Source organism: Schistocerca piceifrons, chromosome 3, assembly GCF_021461385.2.
Source record: "Schistocerca piceifrons isolate TAMUIC-IGC-003096 chromosome 3, iqSchPice1.1, whole genome shotgun sequence".
Taxonomy (NCBI): Eukaryota; Metazoa; Arthropoda; class Insecta; order Orthoptera; family Acrididae; genus Schistocerca; species Schistocerca piceifrons.
This window is the reverse complement of record NC_060140.1, coordinates 743,640,173-743,655,731: the sequence shown is the minus strand read 5'-3', so window position 1 is coordinate 743,655,731 and position 15,559 is coordinate 743,640,173. Positions and strand designations below refer to the sequence as shown.

General features: G+C 39.3%; 1 protein-coding gene across 2 annotated transcripts in view; it reads left to right on the top strand.

Annotated features, from left to right (window-relative positions):
- The window catches only part of LOC124789656 (post-GPI attachment to proteins factor 3), a 131,636-nt gene that overhangs the window by 85,210 nt on the left and 30,867 nt on the right, over positions 1-15,559 (top strand). For both annotated transcript variants that reach the window (XM_047257089.1, XM_047257090.1), the window contains one exon: positions 4,554-4,758. In XM_047257089.1, coding sequence (XP_047113045.1) covers positions 4,554-4,758 — 205 coding nt within the window. The remainder of the gene's footprint in view (positions 1-4,553; positions 4,759-15,559) is intronic.

Genomic DNA, 15,559 nt, shown 5'->3' with positions numbered 1-15,559 from the left:
ATACCAAATTCATGGGCTACACTCATCACAGTTCATTCTTCTTTCAGTTACCTGATGCTTCTTCCCCATGTAATCATCGAAATATTGCTTCTGGGCCATGTTGTTATGAAGATCACCACCACAGCCCTCCATAACTCATTGCTGATTGACACACACACACACACACACACACACACACACACACGCACTGTGTTTTCCTGTACCTTCAACTGCCTTGTGTTGTGGGGCCAGCCCCATTTGGCACTATAGTCTACTGACATCCCACACTGCGATGTCCAGCTTTATGTGTGTGACAGAGAGACATCTGGTAACATGCTCCCTCTTTTTCATTAATTTCCAATGAGCAGTTAATTTTATGTCACTTTATCTAGCTCGTCCTTAAGTTTTGCAGAGCAATATATTCTGTGAGCTCCATTGTTTTTTGTCAGTGCCTCAAACTCTTGCACTTTGTTGCAATTGGCCACTAAAATTAACTGTCCCTTATGTGGCATGGCCCCCCCATGAACCATGGACCCTGCCGTTGGTGGGGAGGCTTGCGTGCCTCAACGATACAGATAGCCGTACCGTAGGTGCAACCACAACGGAGAGGTATCTGTTGAGATGCCAGACAAACGTGTGGTTCCTGAAGAGGGGCAGCAGCCTTTTCAGTAATTGCAGGGGCAACAGTCTGGATGATTGACTGATCTGGCCCTGTAACACTAACCAAAACGGCCTTGCTGTTTTGGTACTGCGAACGGCTGAAAGCAAGGGGAAACTACAGCCGTAATTTTTCCCAAGGGTATGCAGCTTTACTGTATGATTATATGATGATGGCGTCCTCTTGGGTAAAATATTCCGGAGGTAAAATAGTCTCCCATTCGGATCTCCGGGCGGGGACTACTCAAGAGGGCGTCGCTATCAAGAGAAAGAAAACTGGCGTTCTACGGATCGGAGCATGGAATGTCAGATCCTTTAATCGGGCAGGTAGGTTAGAAGATTTAAAAAGGGAAATGGATAGGTTAAAGTTAGATATAGTGGGAATTAGTGAAGTTCGGTGGCAGGAGGAACAAGACTTTTGGTCAGGCGAATACAGGATCATAAATACAAAATCAAATAGGGGTAATGCAGGAGTAGCTTTAATAATGAATAGGAAAATAGGAGTGCGGGTAAGCTACTACAAACAGCATAGTGAACGCATTGTTGTGGCCAAGATAGATACGAAGCCCATGCCTACTACAGTAGTACAAGTTTATATGCCAACTAGCTCTGCAGATGATGAAGAAATTGATGAAATGTATGATGAGATAAAAGAAATTATTCAGGTAGTGAAGGGAGACGAAAATTTAATAGTCATGGGTGACTGGAATTCGAGAGTAGGAAAAGGAAGAGAAGGAAACGTAGTAGGTGAATATGGATTGGGGCTAAGAAATGAGAGGAATCCGCCTGGTAGAATTTTGCACAGAGCATAACTTAATCATAGCTAACACTTGGTTTAAGAATCATGAAAGAAGGTTGTATACATGTAAGAACCCTGGAGATTCTAAAAGGTTTCAGATAGATTATATAATGGTAAGACAGAGATTTAGGACCCAGATTTTAAATTGTAAGACATTTCCAGGGGCAGATGTGGACTCTGACCACAATCTATTGGTTATGAACTGTAGATTAAAACTGAAGAAACTGCAAAAAGGTGGGAATTTAAGGAGATGGGACCTGGATAAACTGAAAGAACCAGAGGTTGTGCAGAGTTTCAGGGAGAGCATAAGGGAACAATTGACAGGAATGGGGGAAAGAAATACAGTAGAAGAAGAATGGGTAGCTTTGAGCAATGAAATAGTGAAGGCAGCAGAGGATCAATAGGTAAAAAGACGAGGGCTAGTAGAAGTCCTTGGGTAACAGAAGAGATACTGAATTTACTTGATGAAAGGAGAAAATACAAAAATGCAGTACGTGAAGCAGGCAAAAAGGAATACAAACGTCTAAAAATGAGATCGACAGGAAGTGCAAAATGGCTATGCAGGGATGGCTAGAGGACAAATGTAAGGATGTAGAGGCTTATCTCAAGAGGGGTAAGATAGATACTGCCTCCAGGAAAATTAAAGAGATCTTTGGAGAAAAGAGAACCACTTGCATGAATATCAAGAGCTCAGATGGAAACCCAGTTCTAAGCAAAGAAGGGAAAGCAGAAAGGTGGAAGGAGTATATAGAGGGTCTATACAGGGCGATGTTCTTGAAGACAATATTATGGAAATGGAAGAGGAGGTAGATGAAGATGAAATGGGAGATATGATACTGCGTGAAGAGTTTGACAGAGCACTGAAAGACCTAAGTCGAAACAAGGCCCCGGGAGTAGACAACATTCCATTAGAACTACTGACAGCCTTGGGGGAGCCAGGCCTAACAAAACCCTACCATCTGGTGAGTAAGATGTATGAGACAGGCGAAATTCCCTCAGACTTCGAGAGGAATGTAGTAATTCCAATCCCAAAGAAAGCAGGTGTTGACAGATGTTAAAATTACCGAACTATCAGTTTAATAAGTCACAGCTGCAAAATACTAACACGAATTGTTTACAGACGAATGGAAAAACTGGTAGAAGCTGGCCTCAGGGATGATCAGTTTGGATTCCGTAGAAATGTTGGAACACGATTTATCTTAGAAGCTAGATTAAGGAAAGGCAAACCTACATTTCTAGCATTTGTAGACTTAGAGAAAGGTTTGATAATGTTGACTGGAATACTCTCTTTCAAATTCTGAAGGTGGCAGGGGTAAAATACAGGCAGCAAAAGGCTATTTACAGTTTGTACAGAAACCAGAGGGCAGTTATAAGAGTCGAGGGGCATGAAAGGGAAGCAGTGGTTGGGAAGGGAGTGAGAAAGGGTTGTAGCCTCTCCCCGACGCTATTCAATCTGTATATTGAGCAAGCAGGAAAGGAAACAAAAGAAAAGTTCAGAGTAGGTATTAAAATCCATGGAGAAGAAATAAAAACTTTGAGGTTTGCCGATGACATTGTAATTCTGTCAGAGACAGCAAAGGACTTGGAAGAGGAGTTGAACAGAATAGACAGTATCTTGAAAGGAGGGTATAAGATGACCAACAACAAAAGCAAAACGACCATAATGGAATGTAGTCGAATTAAGTCGGGTGATGCTGAGGGAATTAGATTAGGAAATGAGACACTTAAAGTAGTAAAGGAGTTTTGCCATTTGGGGAGCAAAATAACTGATGATGGTCGAAGTAGAGAGGATATAAAATGTAGACTGGCAATGGCAAGGAAAGTGTTTCTGAAGAAGAGAAATTTGTTGACATCGAGTATAGATTTAAGTGTCAGGAAGTCGTTTCTGAAAGTATTTGTATGGAGTGTAGCCATGTATGGAAGTGAAGCATGGACGATAAATAGTTTGGACAAGAAGAGAATAGAAGCTTTCGAAATGTGGTGCTACAGAAGAATGCTGAAGATTAGATGGGTAGATCACATAACTAATGAGGAGGTACTGAATAGAATTGGGGAGAAGAGGAATTTGTGGCACAAATTGCCTAGAAGAAGGGATCGGTTTGTAGGGCATGTTCTGAGGCATCAAGGGATCACCAATTTAGTATTGGAAGGCAGTGTGGAGGGTAAAAATCGTAGAGGGAGACGAAGAGATGAATACACTAAGCAGATTCAGAAGGATGTAGGCTGCAGTAGGTACTGGGAGATGAAGAAACTTGCACAGGATAGAGTAGCATGGAGAGCTGCATCAAGCCAGTCTCAGGACTGAAGACCACAACAACATGTGGCATGGGGACATTTAATTTCAACTCTCACTAATACTGGATATGATGGAGACCTGCTTGTGTGCATCCCATAAACATTCAAATACTTGTTGATATTGTGGTTATTCCTTACTGCCATGTTTACCTTTTCAGTGTTTCCATTAAATTTGACTTACTCATTGCCTTATTGTAGAAATTGCGGAACATAACTTTCAAATGTGTGTTCAGCTCTTTTACTTTCTTTGTTTTGTAGTGTTCTTAACCTCCTTGATCTTTTCGAGTAATTTTCTAAATTCAAATGTAAAAAATATTGTTTTAATAGCAACTTCTATCAATATATTGCTTTGTGGTTTTCTCAGCAACTTTTTTGAGAAATCCTAGTCTTATGTTTTCCATCACTTCTCTTTTTTGTTAAGTATGTTTCTTTTTTTCTGCAGCTGCCATGCCTCCCTCTCCACTCCCAACCCCCTCCCCTCCCTCCCCAGCCCACCCCACCCCCAACCCCCTTCCACCTGTCAACCCTTCTTTCTGCTTTCATTTTCTTCCTACATTTTTTCAACTATTACTATCTGTAGAAACTTTGTTTTCTTCTGCATAGACAAAAGATTATTTGTGACCAACAGATGTTTGAATTTAAGACATACAAGTTTGTTGTCTCTATGATGGTCTTCTCATTTGTAGTTCAGAATGTGAATTCTACCCATTGGAATAATTTGTCAGGAAGCATATTTACAAACTATAGATGTTCTTTTTGATTTTCATTCTGAATTACTGTACATACTTGGCCATTTATATCAGGTTGTTGGACTTTGTTTCAGGTATCGTGAATGGACTGGGATGGTTGTTATGGTGTACGTGGTGTCGAAAGATGCAGCCCTATGTTTGGCGCTGTGCTCTGTTTGTAGTGTTGGCTGGTCTCTCATTACTACTTGAGATTGCAGACTTCCCACCTTTGTTATGGACGTTAGATGCCCATGCACTCTGGCACCTCGCCACAGTGCCACTTCCAATATTGTTCTACAGGTAAAACATGTGGAATTTGAGTCTCATAATGGTTCACGCATTGATACAATTTTGAAACTGTGCATGATATTTAACTGAAAAACTCTTGCAAAATATCAACTTAAGTGCACGCATGAAATACGGGTGCAGAAAAACTGGTATGCTTTATAGTGTGGCGTCTATTTTATTAGTTCTCAGTAATTCTACAACTTTTCCAGTGTCAGGGGGAGGGAGGTAGAGCAGTAGGAAAAACCTGTTTATTTATTGTTCCTTACTAATAACGAAACTTAAGTGGGTTGTTGTTGTTGTTGTTGTTGTTGTGGTCTTCAGTCCTGGGACTGGTTTGATGCAGCTCTCCATGCTACTCTATCCTATGCAAGCTTCTTCATCTCCCAGTACCTACTGCAACCTACATCCTTCTGAATCTGCTTAGTGTATTCATCTCTTGGTCTCCCTCTACGATTTTTACCCTCCACGCTGCCCTCCAATGCTAAATTTGTGATCCCTTGATGCCTCAAAACATGTCCTACCAACCGATCCCTTCTTCTAGTCAAGTTGTGCCACAAACTTCTCTTCTCCCCAATCCTATTCAATACCTCCTCATTAGTTACGTGATCTACCCACCTTATCTTCAGCATTCTTCTGTAGCACCACATTTCGAAAGCTTTTATTCTGTTCTTGTCCAAACTGGTTATCGTCCATGTTTCACTTCCATACATGGCTACACTCCATACAAATACTTTCAGAAACGACTTCCTGACACTTAAATCTATACTCGATGTTAACAAATTTCTCTTTTTCAGAAATGATTTCCTTGCCATTGCCAGTCTACATTTTATATCCTCTCTACTTCGACCATCATCAGTTATTTTACTCCCTAAATAGCAAAACTCCTTTACTACTTTAAGTGTCTCATTTCCTAATCTAATCCCCTCAGCATCACCAAATTTAATTTGACTACATTCCATTATCCTCGTTTTGCTTTTGTTGATGTTCATCTTATATCCTCCTTTCAAGACACTGTCCATTCCGTTCAACTGCTCTTCCAAGTCCTTTGCTGTCTCTGACAGAATTACAATGTCATTGGCGAACCTCAAAGTTTTTACTTCTTCTCTATGAATTTTAATACCTACTCCGAATTTTTCTTTTGGTTCCTTTACTGCTTGCTCAATATACAGATTGAATAACATCGGGGAGAGGCTACAACCCTGTCTCACTCCCTTCCCAACCACTGCTTCCCTTACATGCCCCTCGACTCTTATAACTGCCATCTGGTTTCTGTACAAATTGTAAATAGCCTTTCGCTCCTTGTATTTTACCCCTGCCACCTTCAGAATTTGAAAGAGAGTATTCCAGTTAACGTTGTCAAAAGCTTTCTCTAAGTCTACAAATGCTAGAAACGTAGGTTTACCTTTTCTTAATCTTTGTTCTAAGATAAGTCATAAGGTTAGTATTGCCTCACGTGTTACAACATTTCTATGGAATCCAAACTGATCTTCCCCGAGGTCCGCTTCTACTAGTTTTTCCATTCGTCTGTAAAGAATTCGCGTTAGTATTTTGCAGCTGTGACTTATTAAACTGATAGTTCGGTAATTTTCACATCTGTCAACACCTGCTTTCTTTGGGATTGGAATTATTATATTCTTCTTGAAGTCTGAGGGTATTTCGCCTGTCTCATACATCTTGCTCACCAGATGGTAGAGTTTTGTCATGACTGGCTCTCCCAAGGTTGTCAGTAGTTCTAATGGAATGTTGTCTACTCCCGGGGCCTTGTTTCGACTCAGGTCTTTCAGTGCTCTGTCAAACTCTTCACGCAGTGTCTTATCTCCCATTTCATCTTCATCTACATCCTCTTCCATTTCCATAAGTGGGTTATTAAAACAATATTTTGTTTTTACACTGTGAAGTATAACATTAAACATCTGCTTGTGCCCAAAATTTCGTATACTGTGAACATTAAACCTGTTCCTGATTATTGTAACCAATTTACTAGATCTGAAAGTGGGCAATTAAAATGAGTAGAACAGTCTGTCAATATGACAGTATTGTAACATTATTGCTGTGTGCCAACCGCCTTTCTTCACCTTTCTGTACTTGTTTGCTTCCTTTCACTCTACTTTTTATCTGTTAATTCTAAGACTATGATGGCAATTGTTAACATTCATGCTATCTGTTGCTTACAGCTGCCAGCTTCCAATTTGAGGACATTAACCTAGAATAGTTTCTGTTGCAGTATGTCTTGTATTTGTGTTAGTGGACATTTTACTCTTCTTTCCTGTACATATTCCTTTCTGTTCCTTAATTAATTTGTGAATAACTATAGTATAATGTAGTCATAAACATTACAATCATTTACTCCATTGCTGCAACAAAAAGAACTATCACAAGGAGTAAGTGATCAGTATTGTCATACAGGAGAGATGTATATATGAACAGGCCTCAGAAAGCCCAATGGTGCTGCCTGACCACCGTGTCACATTCAGCCGATAGGCGTCATTGGATACAGATATGAAGGTGCATGTAGTCAGCACACCACCCTCCCAGCCATTGTCACTTCTCATGACTGCAGCTGCCACTTCTCACTCAAGCAGCTCCTCATTTGGCTTCACAAGTGCTGATTGCTGCCCGGCTGACAACAGTGTTCAGCAGACCTGAATGGTCACTCGTCTGAGTTAGCTGAGCCCGACAGTGCTTAACTTCAGTGATCTGATGGGAATTGGGGACCACTGTGGCAAGGCCGTTGGCATTGCAGAGATGGAGTGTATAAAATATAGATGTTTCCCTTACTTTGATAATTTTCTGATGTATGTAACAATCTGCGGTAAGTGTGCATGGTTGAGCTCCATGTTCTTTTTCTTATCTGGTATATACTGAGGTATGCAACAGTAACTGTATTAAGGTCTGGTCTTGTATATTTTGAGCACAAGCTTTTTTTTTATTTATTACTACAGTGTCAGTTGCAAATGTTCACAGTTAATTGCCAGTTTCTTTCATAAACAATGATCATCTTCAGTTCTAAAAATAAAACGTAAATAACTTTTTCTTCAGATAACACAGACAGAAAAATATTCAAAATTAAAAACATTAAAAGCTGTACCTGATTACTGAAATTACGCAGATTGAGATTATTTACAACATAAAATAGTTCCTGATTAATCATGATTAGTGAAAAGTCACAATTCTTAAGGGAAAAAAAGAAAAGAAAGATAAAGTTGTACAATAAAGGTAACTACTTGTGAGAATATTCTGTGGGATCTGGCATTATATTGAACTACACATCCTAAATGATGATAAGAGGGAGGATAGTGGCAGGGAGACAAAAAATACTGCTATTGAGCATTATTAAAATATGACAAAGAACTGTGTAAAAGATACAATATGACATTGAGAAGCATGTTAGCTAATGCACTTAATGTTAATACATGGCATGTCTTGTTAAAATTTATAATTGAATTAAAATATTGAAATAAGATATTTGGATAGTTTTCACCCAAGAGCGTGTCTGAGGTGTGTTGCATTCGTGCACTTTAGATTTCCAGTCTGTCTGTGGCCATGCTGCCACTCAGCCACACTGCCAGCAAGTACTGCAAGTTGCTAAGGACTTGTTCTGCCAAGTGGGGTTGGTGCTGACTGGAATGCCCAAATATGTCATCAAAATTCTTTAGGTCAGACTAGAAAGTAGGTATTTTCTCTGGTTCTTTCAGGTGATGCCCTTATATTCAGAGTTCTTAGGTGCCATGATGTATAATCCATAATGAGATCTGTATAAGTGGGCTTCTTGTAAATGATAAATCTATGTCTCCTGTCCTTTTTAGTGACATTTCACCAGGGAAATTGCGTACCCCTTTACATTCATGTTCAACAATAAAGTTTTGCTTGGTGAAAAGCACTAAGCTCCATGGGAATCTCATTGATTTCCTTTACATTCCCATTTAATAATATGGAATCATAAACAAATCAGTAGTAGTATATAATTTTGTTAGCTAACTGTCGGTTTTCATAAAAAATTTCTGCTCTATGTGGTTAATGAATATTTCAGCCATGATACCAACAAGGGTTATAGAACGTAAACAACTCCATTGTTTGTCTTACAGATACTTTTTTATCTAGTAGTAGATTGTGTTTAGTGAAATAGTGTTTCACTGATTGGCACACATGTGTACTAATTTACTATGTCAAGTAATGCAAACAACATGTATGCAGGTATTGCAGTATGTTTGACACTATCAGCAAAGTCATAGATATTCTTAATACTAAACTCTTGATTAAATGTATATAAAGCTTTTAACTTTCTGGACAGACATCTGTTAATAGGTGCATCAGGACTCCACTCATTGTTGGAGTTTAGCCTCATGAATTGTTTGTGCAGTTTAACCTGTCCTCTGGTGACTGGTGTTAATCGGTTCATAACAAAAATCATTCCTTTTTATTAGTGTTAAATAGTAAGTTAGAATTCTGGATTTTACATTTCAAATCATTATGGCATTTTGTTGTAGGACTCTTATTTTATTTCTCTAATTTCATTTCCAGTTTTAGATATGTGTTCATTTTCATTCATAATGACCACAGTGTTCCCTTTATTGGTCTTTATAACTAATGCTTTATGCTTTTCTAATTTCTTATTTGAACATAGTATTGTTTTATTAGCATTATTTTTATTTTTTCAAACAATTTGTAATTGTTCTTGAAGTTTTAGTAATTAGCATTGGCTTACAATTGTCTTACTTGGGTTTAGCTAACTAAATTATATATTATTACTTGCTTGTTCATGGTCTCTTATTATTATGCAAAGCGAATGTAAATGAAATCAATGAGATTACTGAAGCTTAGTGCCATTTACCTTAAGCTAAAATTTACTGTTGAACATGAGTGTAAAGGGGGTAATCATTTTCCCTGATGCAACTGTTGCTAAAGAAGATGGCTGACATAGATTCAGCATTTATAGGAAACCCATTTGCACAGATCTCATTATAGATTCTACATCATGGCATCTCACTATAGATCAAATGGCAGGTTCTCATTCCTTAATTGAGGAGCATTTTTTCAAAACCTTATATATGCAAAAAATTTGAAAATTGAGTTAGGTGTGGTAATAGCATAATGTTGTCCTTTCTCATCAACCTCTGAACAAAGTTTTAGCAAAATTTGACTACTGCCATGTATACTCCAAATCACAAAGTTTTAGCAAAACCCGATATACGCATTCTTACATTTATAGCAAAAGTCGACAAGTGCAATATAATTACTCTCTCATGTCTCAGCTTTCTTTCCGCAGCAAGCAGTCAACAATAATGGAGTACGCTGATTGCTGTAAGCGGTGTTACTCATTGTTGTAACAATATTTACTGGCAGGAATAGTGTTGCACCCAGATTTCATTGTCATCGGAACACCTGCAACTTGCTTTTAGACAGGTATTCACTTTATGCTCGTGTGTATGTCTACAAAGAATTATTCCACAGAAGCAGGATGGACGATGACTCTTGTGATTCTGAAAATTGCATACAAGTAAGAGAATGTTCTGATGGGAGAAAATCCCGATTCAAGAAGAGCTTACATTAACTTGATATGCAAAGCAAAAAGTATAAAAATCATTAAATGCAATCATGAACTTGAGGTTTTGCCTTCAAAAGCTACAGAAATGAGAGTGGAAAGCTGCTGACTGTGCTATGAAGGTATTTTCTGCTTTCATCATTGCAAGACCTTATTAAATAAAATGGATCAAGGTGAGTTTCTGTTAAAATTTGTTAATATTTCTTCACTTCAGTGCACAGTAGTGGACACTCATAATGCAAAAAGGAAGAAAACAGTGACAAGTATACCATTAGAAAAAAGAATGGTGAAGTAGTGCCTCTTTGTGCTGCCACTTTCCAAGGTGTCTCTGGTATGTCAAAGGGCAGGTTATCCTATCTAGCAAGCAGGTTCCATGAAGGAGGAAGGTTGCCAAAGGAAAGGATAGGACGCGACAGAACAGGAAAGGACCATAAGGAGGTAACTATTGTCATTAAGAATGATACAAAAAATGTATAAATGCAGAGAGGGCCACCATCGAAGGGGGAAATCTACGAGAGGTTATTTGCCTTCAGATCTCTTGTCAATAAAATGTTCAGGAGATTCTGTGAAAAAAGAAAAAATATTTTGGACTGAAACAATGCTCCTTATCAAAAGACAAGCATACAGACATTTCAATCTATTATTCAGGACCCCTCACACTGGTACCTACTCCACTTGTAAGGTTGAAATGAAGAAGAAGAAGAAGAATGAACTAGACACAGGTTACATAAAATTTGTGCAAAGTGGTTTTGTGATATAAATAAGGAAGATAATCATACTGTCATTAAGATTTGCTTTGACCTGCAACAAAACCATCAGTGAGGTTTTCTATGCTAGACAAGTATGGTTATACAATCTGTGCATCATGATCCATACTATAAATGGATAGATAAAAAATCTATTCAACAAGCTGTAGGAAGGGAAAACACACACACACACACACACACACACACACAAAATGATTTAACTTTTACAAGCTTTCAGAGCTAGTGGCTCCTTCTTCTGGCAGAAGAGTTGAAGGGGAAGGAAGAGGTGTGAAGGAAAAGGACTGGAGAGGTTTAGGGAAAGGGATACAGTTCAGAAAAGTCGCCCAGAACTCTGGATCAGGGGAGACTTACCGGACAGGATGAAGAGGAAAGATCGATTGCTGGGGACTGCACCGGACAAAATTTGAGTCAAACCTCATCCGGTGCAGTCCCCAACAGTCTGTCTTTCCTTCTCATCCCATCCGGTAAGTCTCCCCCGACCTGGGGTTCCAGGTGATTTTTCTGAACTGTACCCCTTTCCCAAAACCTATCCAGTCATTTCCTTCACCCCTCTTCCTTCCTCTTCAACTCTTCTGCCAGAAGAAGGATCCACTGGCTCTGAAAGTCTGTGAAAGTTAAATCCTTGTGTGTGTTGTGTTTTCCACTGCTGGCACTTGCTGAGTACAAATTTTATCTATCCATTTATATTATATTATCAATAATTGATTATTTTTGTTGTTATATTATCCATACTATGGAGCTGAGAAGGCAAAGTATTGTTTTCTGCACCTGTTTCGAGACAAAGAGGATGCACTCACATTGCTTTGGCTTTGCTGGACTTTCTTTCTGACTTAGATAAAAAACAAATCAGATAATGGCGCCACTACTATACATCTATTCTCAGGTCTTGCAGCAGCCAAAATATAGTTATGCTTGCAGTGTTCTTGGAAAAAGAGCACAAGATTAAATAATATTTGTCACTTCTTCCCTGTTCATGGTCATAGCTACATGCCTCCAGAAAGAGTGTTTGGTGGAATTGAGTAATCTTACAGAAAAAGAGAAAGCACCGAGTCTGCTAAAGAATATTGCAATATTTTAGAAGAGCGTGGTGCTCTCAAAGTTCTAAACACAGACTGGGATGTTAAAAATCTAAAAGATAGTGCACATAAAGTACTAAAATTCAAGCTAACATTCAAAATGAACAGCTAGCATGTCATCTCGTACAAGAAAGCAAGGAAAATTATTAATGTGCCACTAAGTGATACATACTGTGGACATCCAGTACAAATTGACATCATGAAATGAGAGAAACCATGCCATCCAACAGTACTAACATCCACCCTTATATCAAAACGAAATGAGGTAAACAAAGAAAGAAGAAAGATGTTTCTGCTTTTCTAAACTATTTTGAAATTCCAGAGGATGCCAAGTTTTACAAAGATGTTGTAGATGAATAATGTAAAGATATAAGAGGGAAAACTTGACTATAACAATGTGAGTGTAACGTGAAATACTTTTTGTGTTATTCATTTCATACTTCAGGTAGTATTAGAATAATTATATAACAGTTCCATTAAAACAGTTATCACTGCTATTATTGTATTATGGCACTGTATTTCTATTATTATTGTTTGTGCTCTCAATAAAGTCAATAACTGTAAATTAAAAACATATTATGAAAAGGAAAGTTGCTACTCACCATATAGCAGAAATGCTGAGTCACAGATAGGCACGACAAAAAGACTGTCACAAATAAATAAGGCTTTCATCCATTAAGGCCTTCATCAAAGGCCTTTGATGAAGGCCTTAATGGCCGAAAGCTTTATATGGTGAGTAGCAACTTTCCTTTTCAAAATATTGTTATATTCCATCCTGGATTTTCCATTGTTTGATAAATTAGAAAACTATATATATATATATATATATATATATATATATATATATATATCTAAAAAGAAAGATGATGAAACTTACCAAACAAAAGCGCTGGCAGGTCGATAGACACACAAACAAACACAAACATACACACAAAATTCTAGCTTTCGCAACCAATGGTTGCCTCGTCCCTCTGTACATCCGCCCCGACTGACATCTCTGCCCAAACTCTTTGCCTTTACAAATGTCTGCTTGTGTCTGTGTATGTGTGGATGGATATGTGTGTGTGTGCGAGTGTATACCTGTCCTTTTTTCCCCCTAAGGTAAGGCTTTCCGCTCCCGGGATTGGAATGACTCCTTACCCTCTCCCTTAAAACCCATATCCTTTTGTCTTTCCTTCTCCTTCCCTCTTTCCTGACGAGGCAACCATTGGTTGCGAAAGCTAGAATTTTGTGTGTATGTTTGTGTTTGTTTGTGTGTCTATCGACCTGCCAGCGCTTTTGTTTGGTAAGTTTCATCATCTTTCTTTTTAGATATATTTTTCCCACGTGGAATGTTTCCCTCTATTATATATATATATATATATATATATATATATATATATATATATATATATATATATATATATATATTTTACACCAACAACCTGAAAACAGCTTTTGCATCCCGTAACTACCCTCCCGACCTGGTACAGAAGCAAATAACGAGAGCCACATCCTCATCTCCTCAAACCCGGAACCTTCCACAGAAGAACCCCAAAAGTGCCCCACTTGTGACAGGATACTTTCCGGGACTGGATCAGATTCTGAATGTGGCTCTCCAGCAGGGATACGACTTCCTCAAATCCTGCCCTGAAATGAGATCCATCCTTCATGAAATCCTCCCCACTCCACCAAGAGTGTCTTTCCGCCGTCCACCTAACCTTCGCAACCTCTTAGTTCATCCCTATGAAATCCCCAAACCACCTTCCCTACCCTCTGGCTCCTACCCCTGTAACCGCCCCCGGTGTAAAACCTGTCCCATGCACCCTCCCACCACCACCTATTCCAGTCCTGTAACCCGGAAGGTGTACACGATCAAAGGCAGAGCCACGTGTGAAAGCACCCACGTGATTTACCAACTGACCTGCCTACACTGTGAAGCGTTCTATGTGGGAATGACCAGCAACAAACTGTCCATTCGCACAGGCAGACAGTGTTTGTTGGTAATGAGGATCACCCTGTGGCTAAACATGCCTTGGTGCACGGCCAGCACATCTTGGCACAGTGTTACACCGTCCGGGTTATCTGGATACTTCCCACTAACACCAACCTGTCAGAACTCCGGAGATGGGAACTTGCCCTTCAGCATATCCTTTCTTCTCGCTATCCGCCAGGCCTCAATCTCCGCTAATTTCTAATTTCAATTTGCCGCCGCTCATACCTCACCTGTCTTTCAACTTCATCTCTGCCTCTGTACATCCGCCCCGACTGACATCTCTGCCCAAACTCTTTGCCTTTACAAATGTCTGCTTGTGTCTGTGTATGTGTGGATGGATATGTGTGTGTGTGAGAGTGTATACCTGTCCTTTTTTCCCCCTAAGGTAAGTCTTTCCGCTCCCGGGATTGGAATGACTCCTTACCCTCTCCCTTAAAACCCATATCCTTTTGTCTTTCCTTCTCCTTCCCTCTTTCCTGACGAGGCAACCATAGGTTGCGAAAGCTAGAATTTTGTGTGTATGTTTGTGTTTGTTTGTGTGTCTATCGACCTGCCAGCGCTTTTGTTTGGTAAGTTTCATCATCTTTCTTTTTATATATATATATATATATATATATATATATATATATAGAGAGAGAGAGAGAGAGAGAGAGAGAGAGAGAGAGAGAGAGAGAGAGAGAGAGAGGGGGGGGGGGGGGGGGGGGGGGAAACATTCCACGTAGGAAAATATATCTAAAAACAAAGATGATGTGACTTACCAAATGAAAGTGCTGGCAGGTCGACAGACACACAAACATACACACAAAATTCAAGCTTTCGCAACAAACTGTTGCCTCATCAGGAAAGAGGGAAGTAGAGGGAAAGACGAAAGGATGTGGGTTTTAAGGGAGAGGGTAAGGAGTCATTCCGATCCCGGGAGCGGAAAGACTTACCTTAGGGGGAAAAAAGGACGGGTATACACTTGCGCGCACACACACACATATCCATCCACACATATACAGTATATGTGTGGATGGATATACAGTATATACAGTATATGTGTGGATGGATATGTGTGTGTGTGTGTGTGTGTGTGTGTGCGCGAGTGTATACCCGTCCTTTTTTCCCCCTAAGGTAAGTCTTTCCGTTCCCGGGATTGGAATGACTCCTTACCCTCTCCCTTAAAACCCACATCCTTTCGTCTTTCCCTCTCCTTCCCTCTTTCCTGATGAGGCAACAGTTTGTTGCGAAAGCTTGAATTTTGTGTGTATGTTTGTGTTTGTTTGTGTGTCTATCGACCTGCCAGCGCTTTTGTTTGGTAAGTCTCATCATCTTTGTTTTTAGATATATTTTTCCCACGTGGAATGTTTCCCTCTAGAAAACTATATATAATGATATATGCAAAAATATGCATTTTACAATGCAGGCGTATATTAGACACAACAGCACATAAAATATTAGTTGTGGAAGAAAC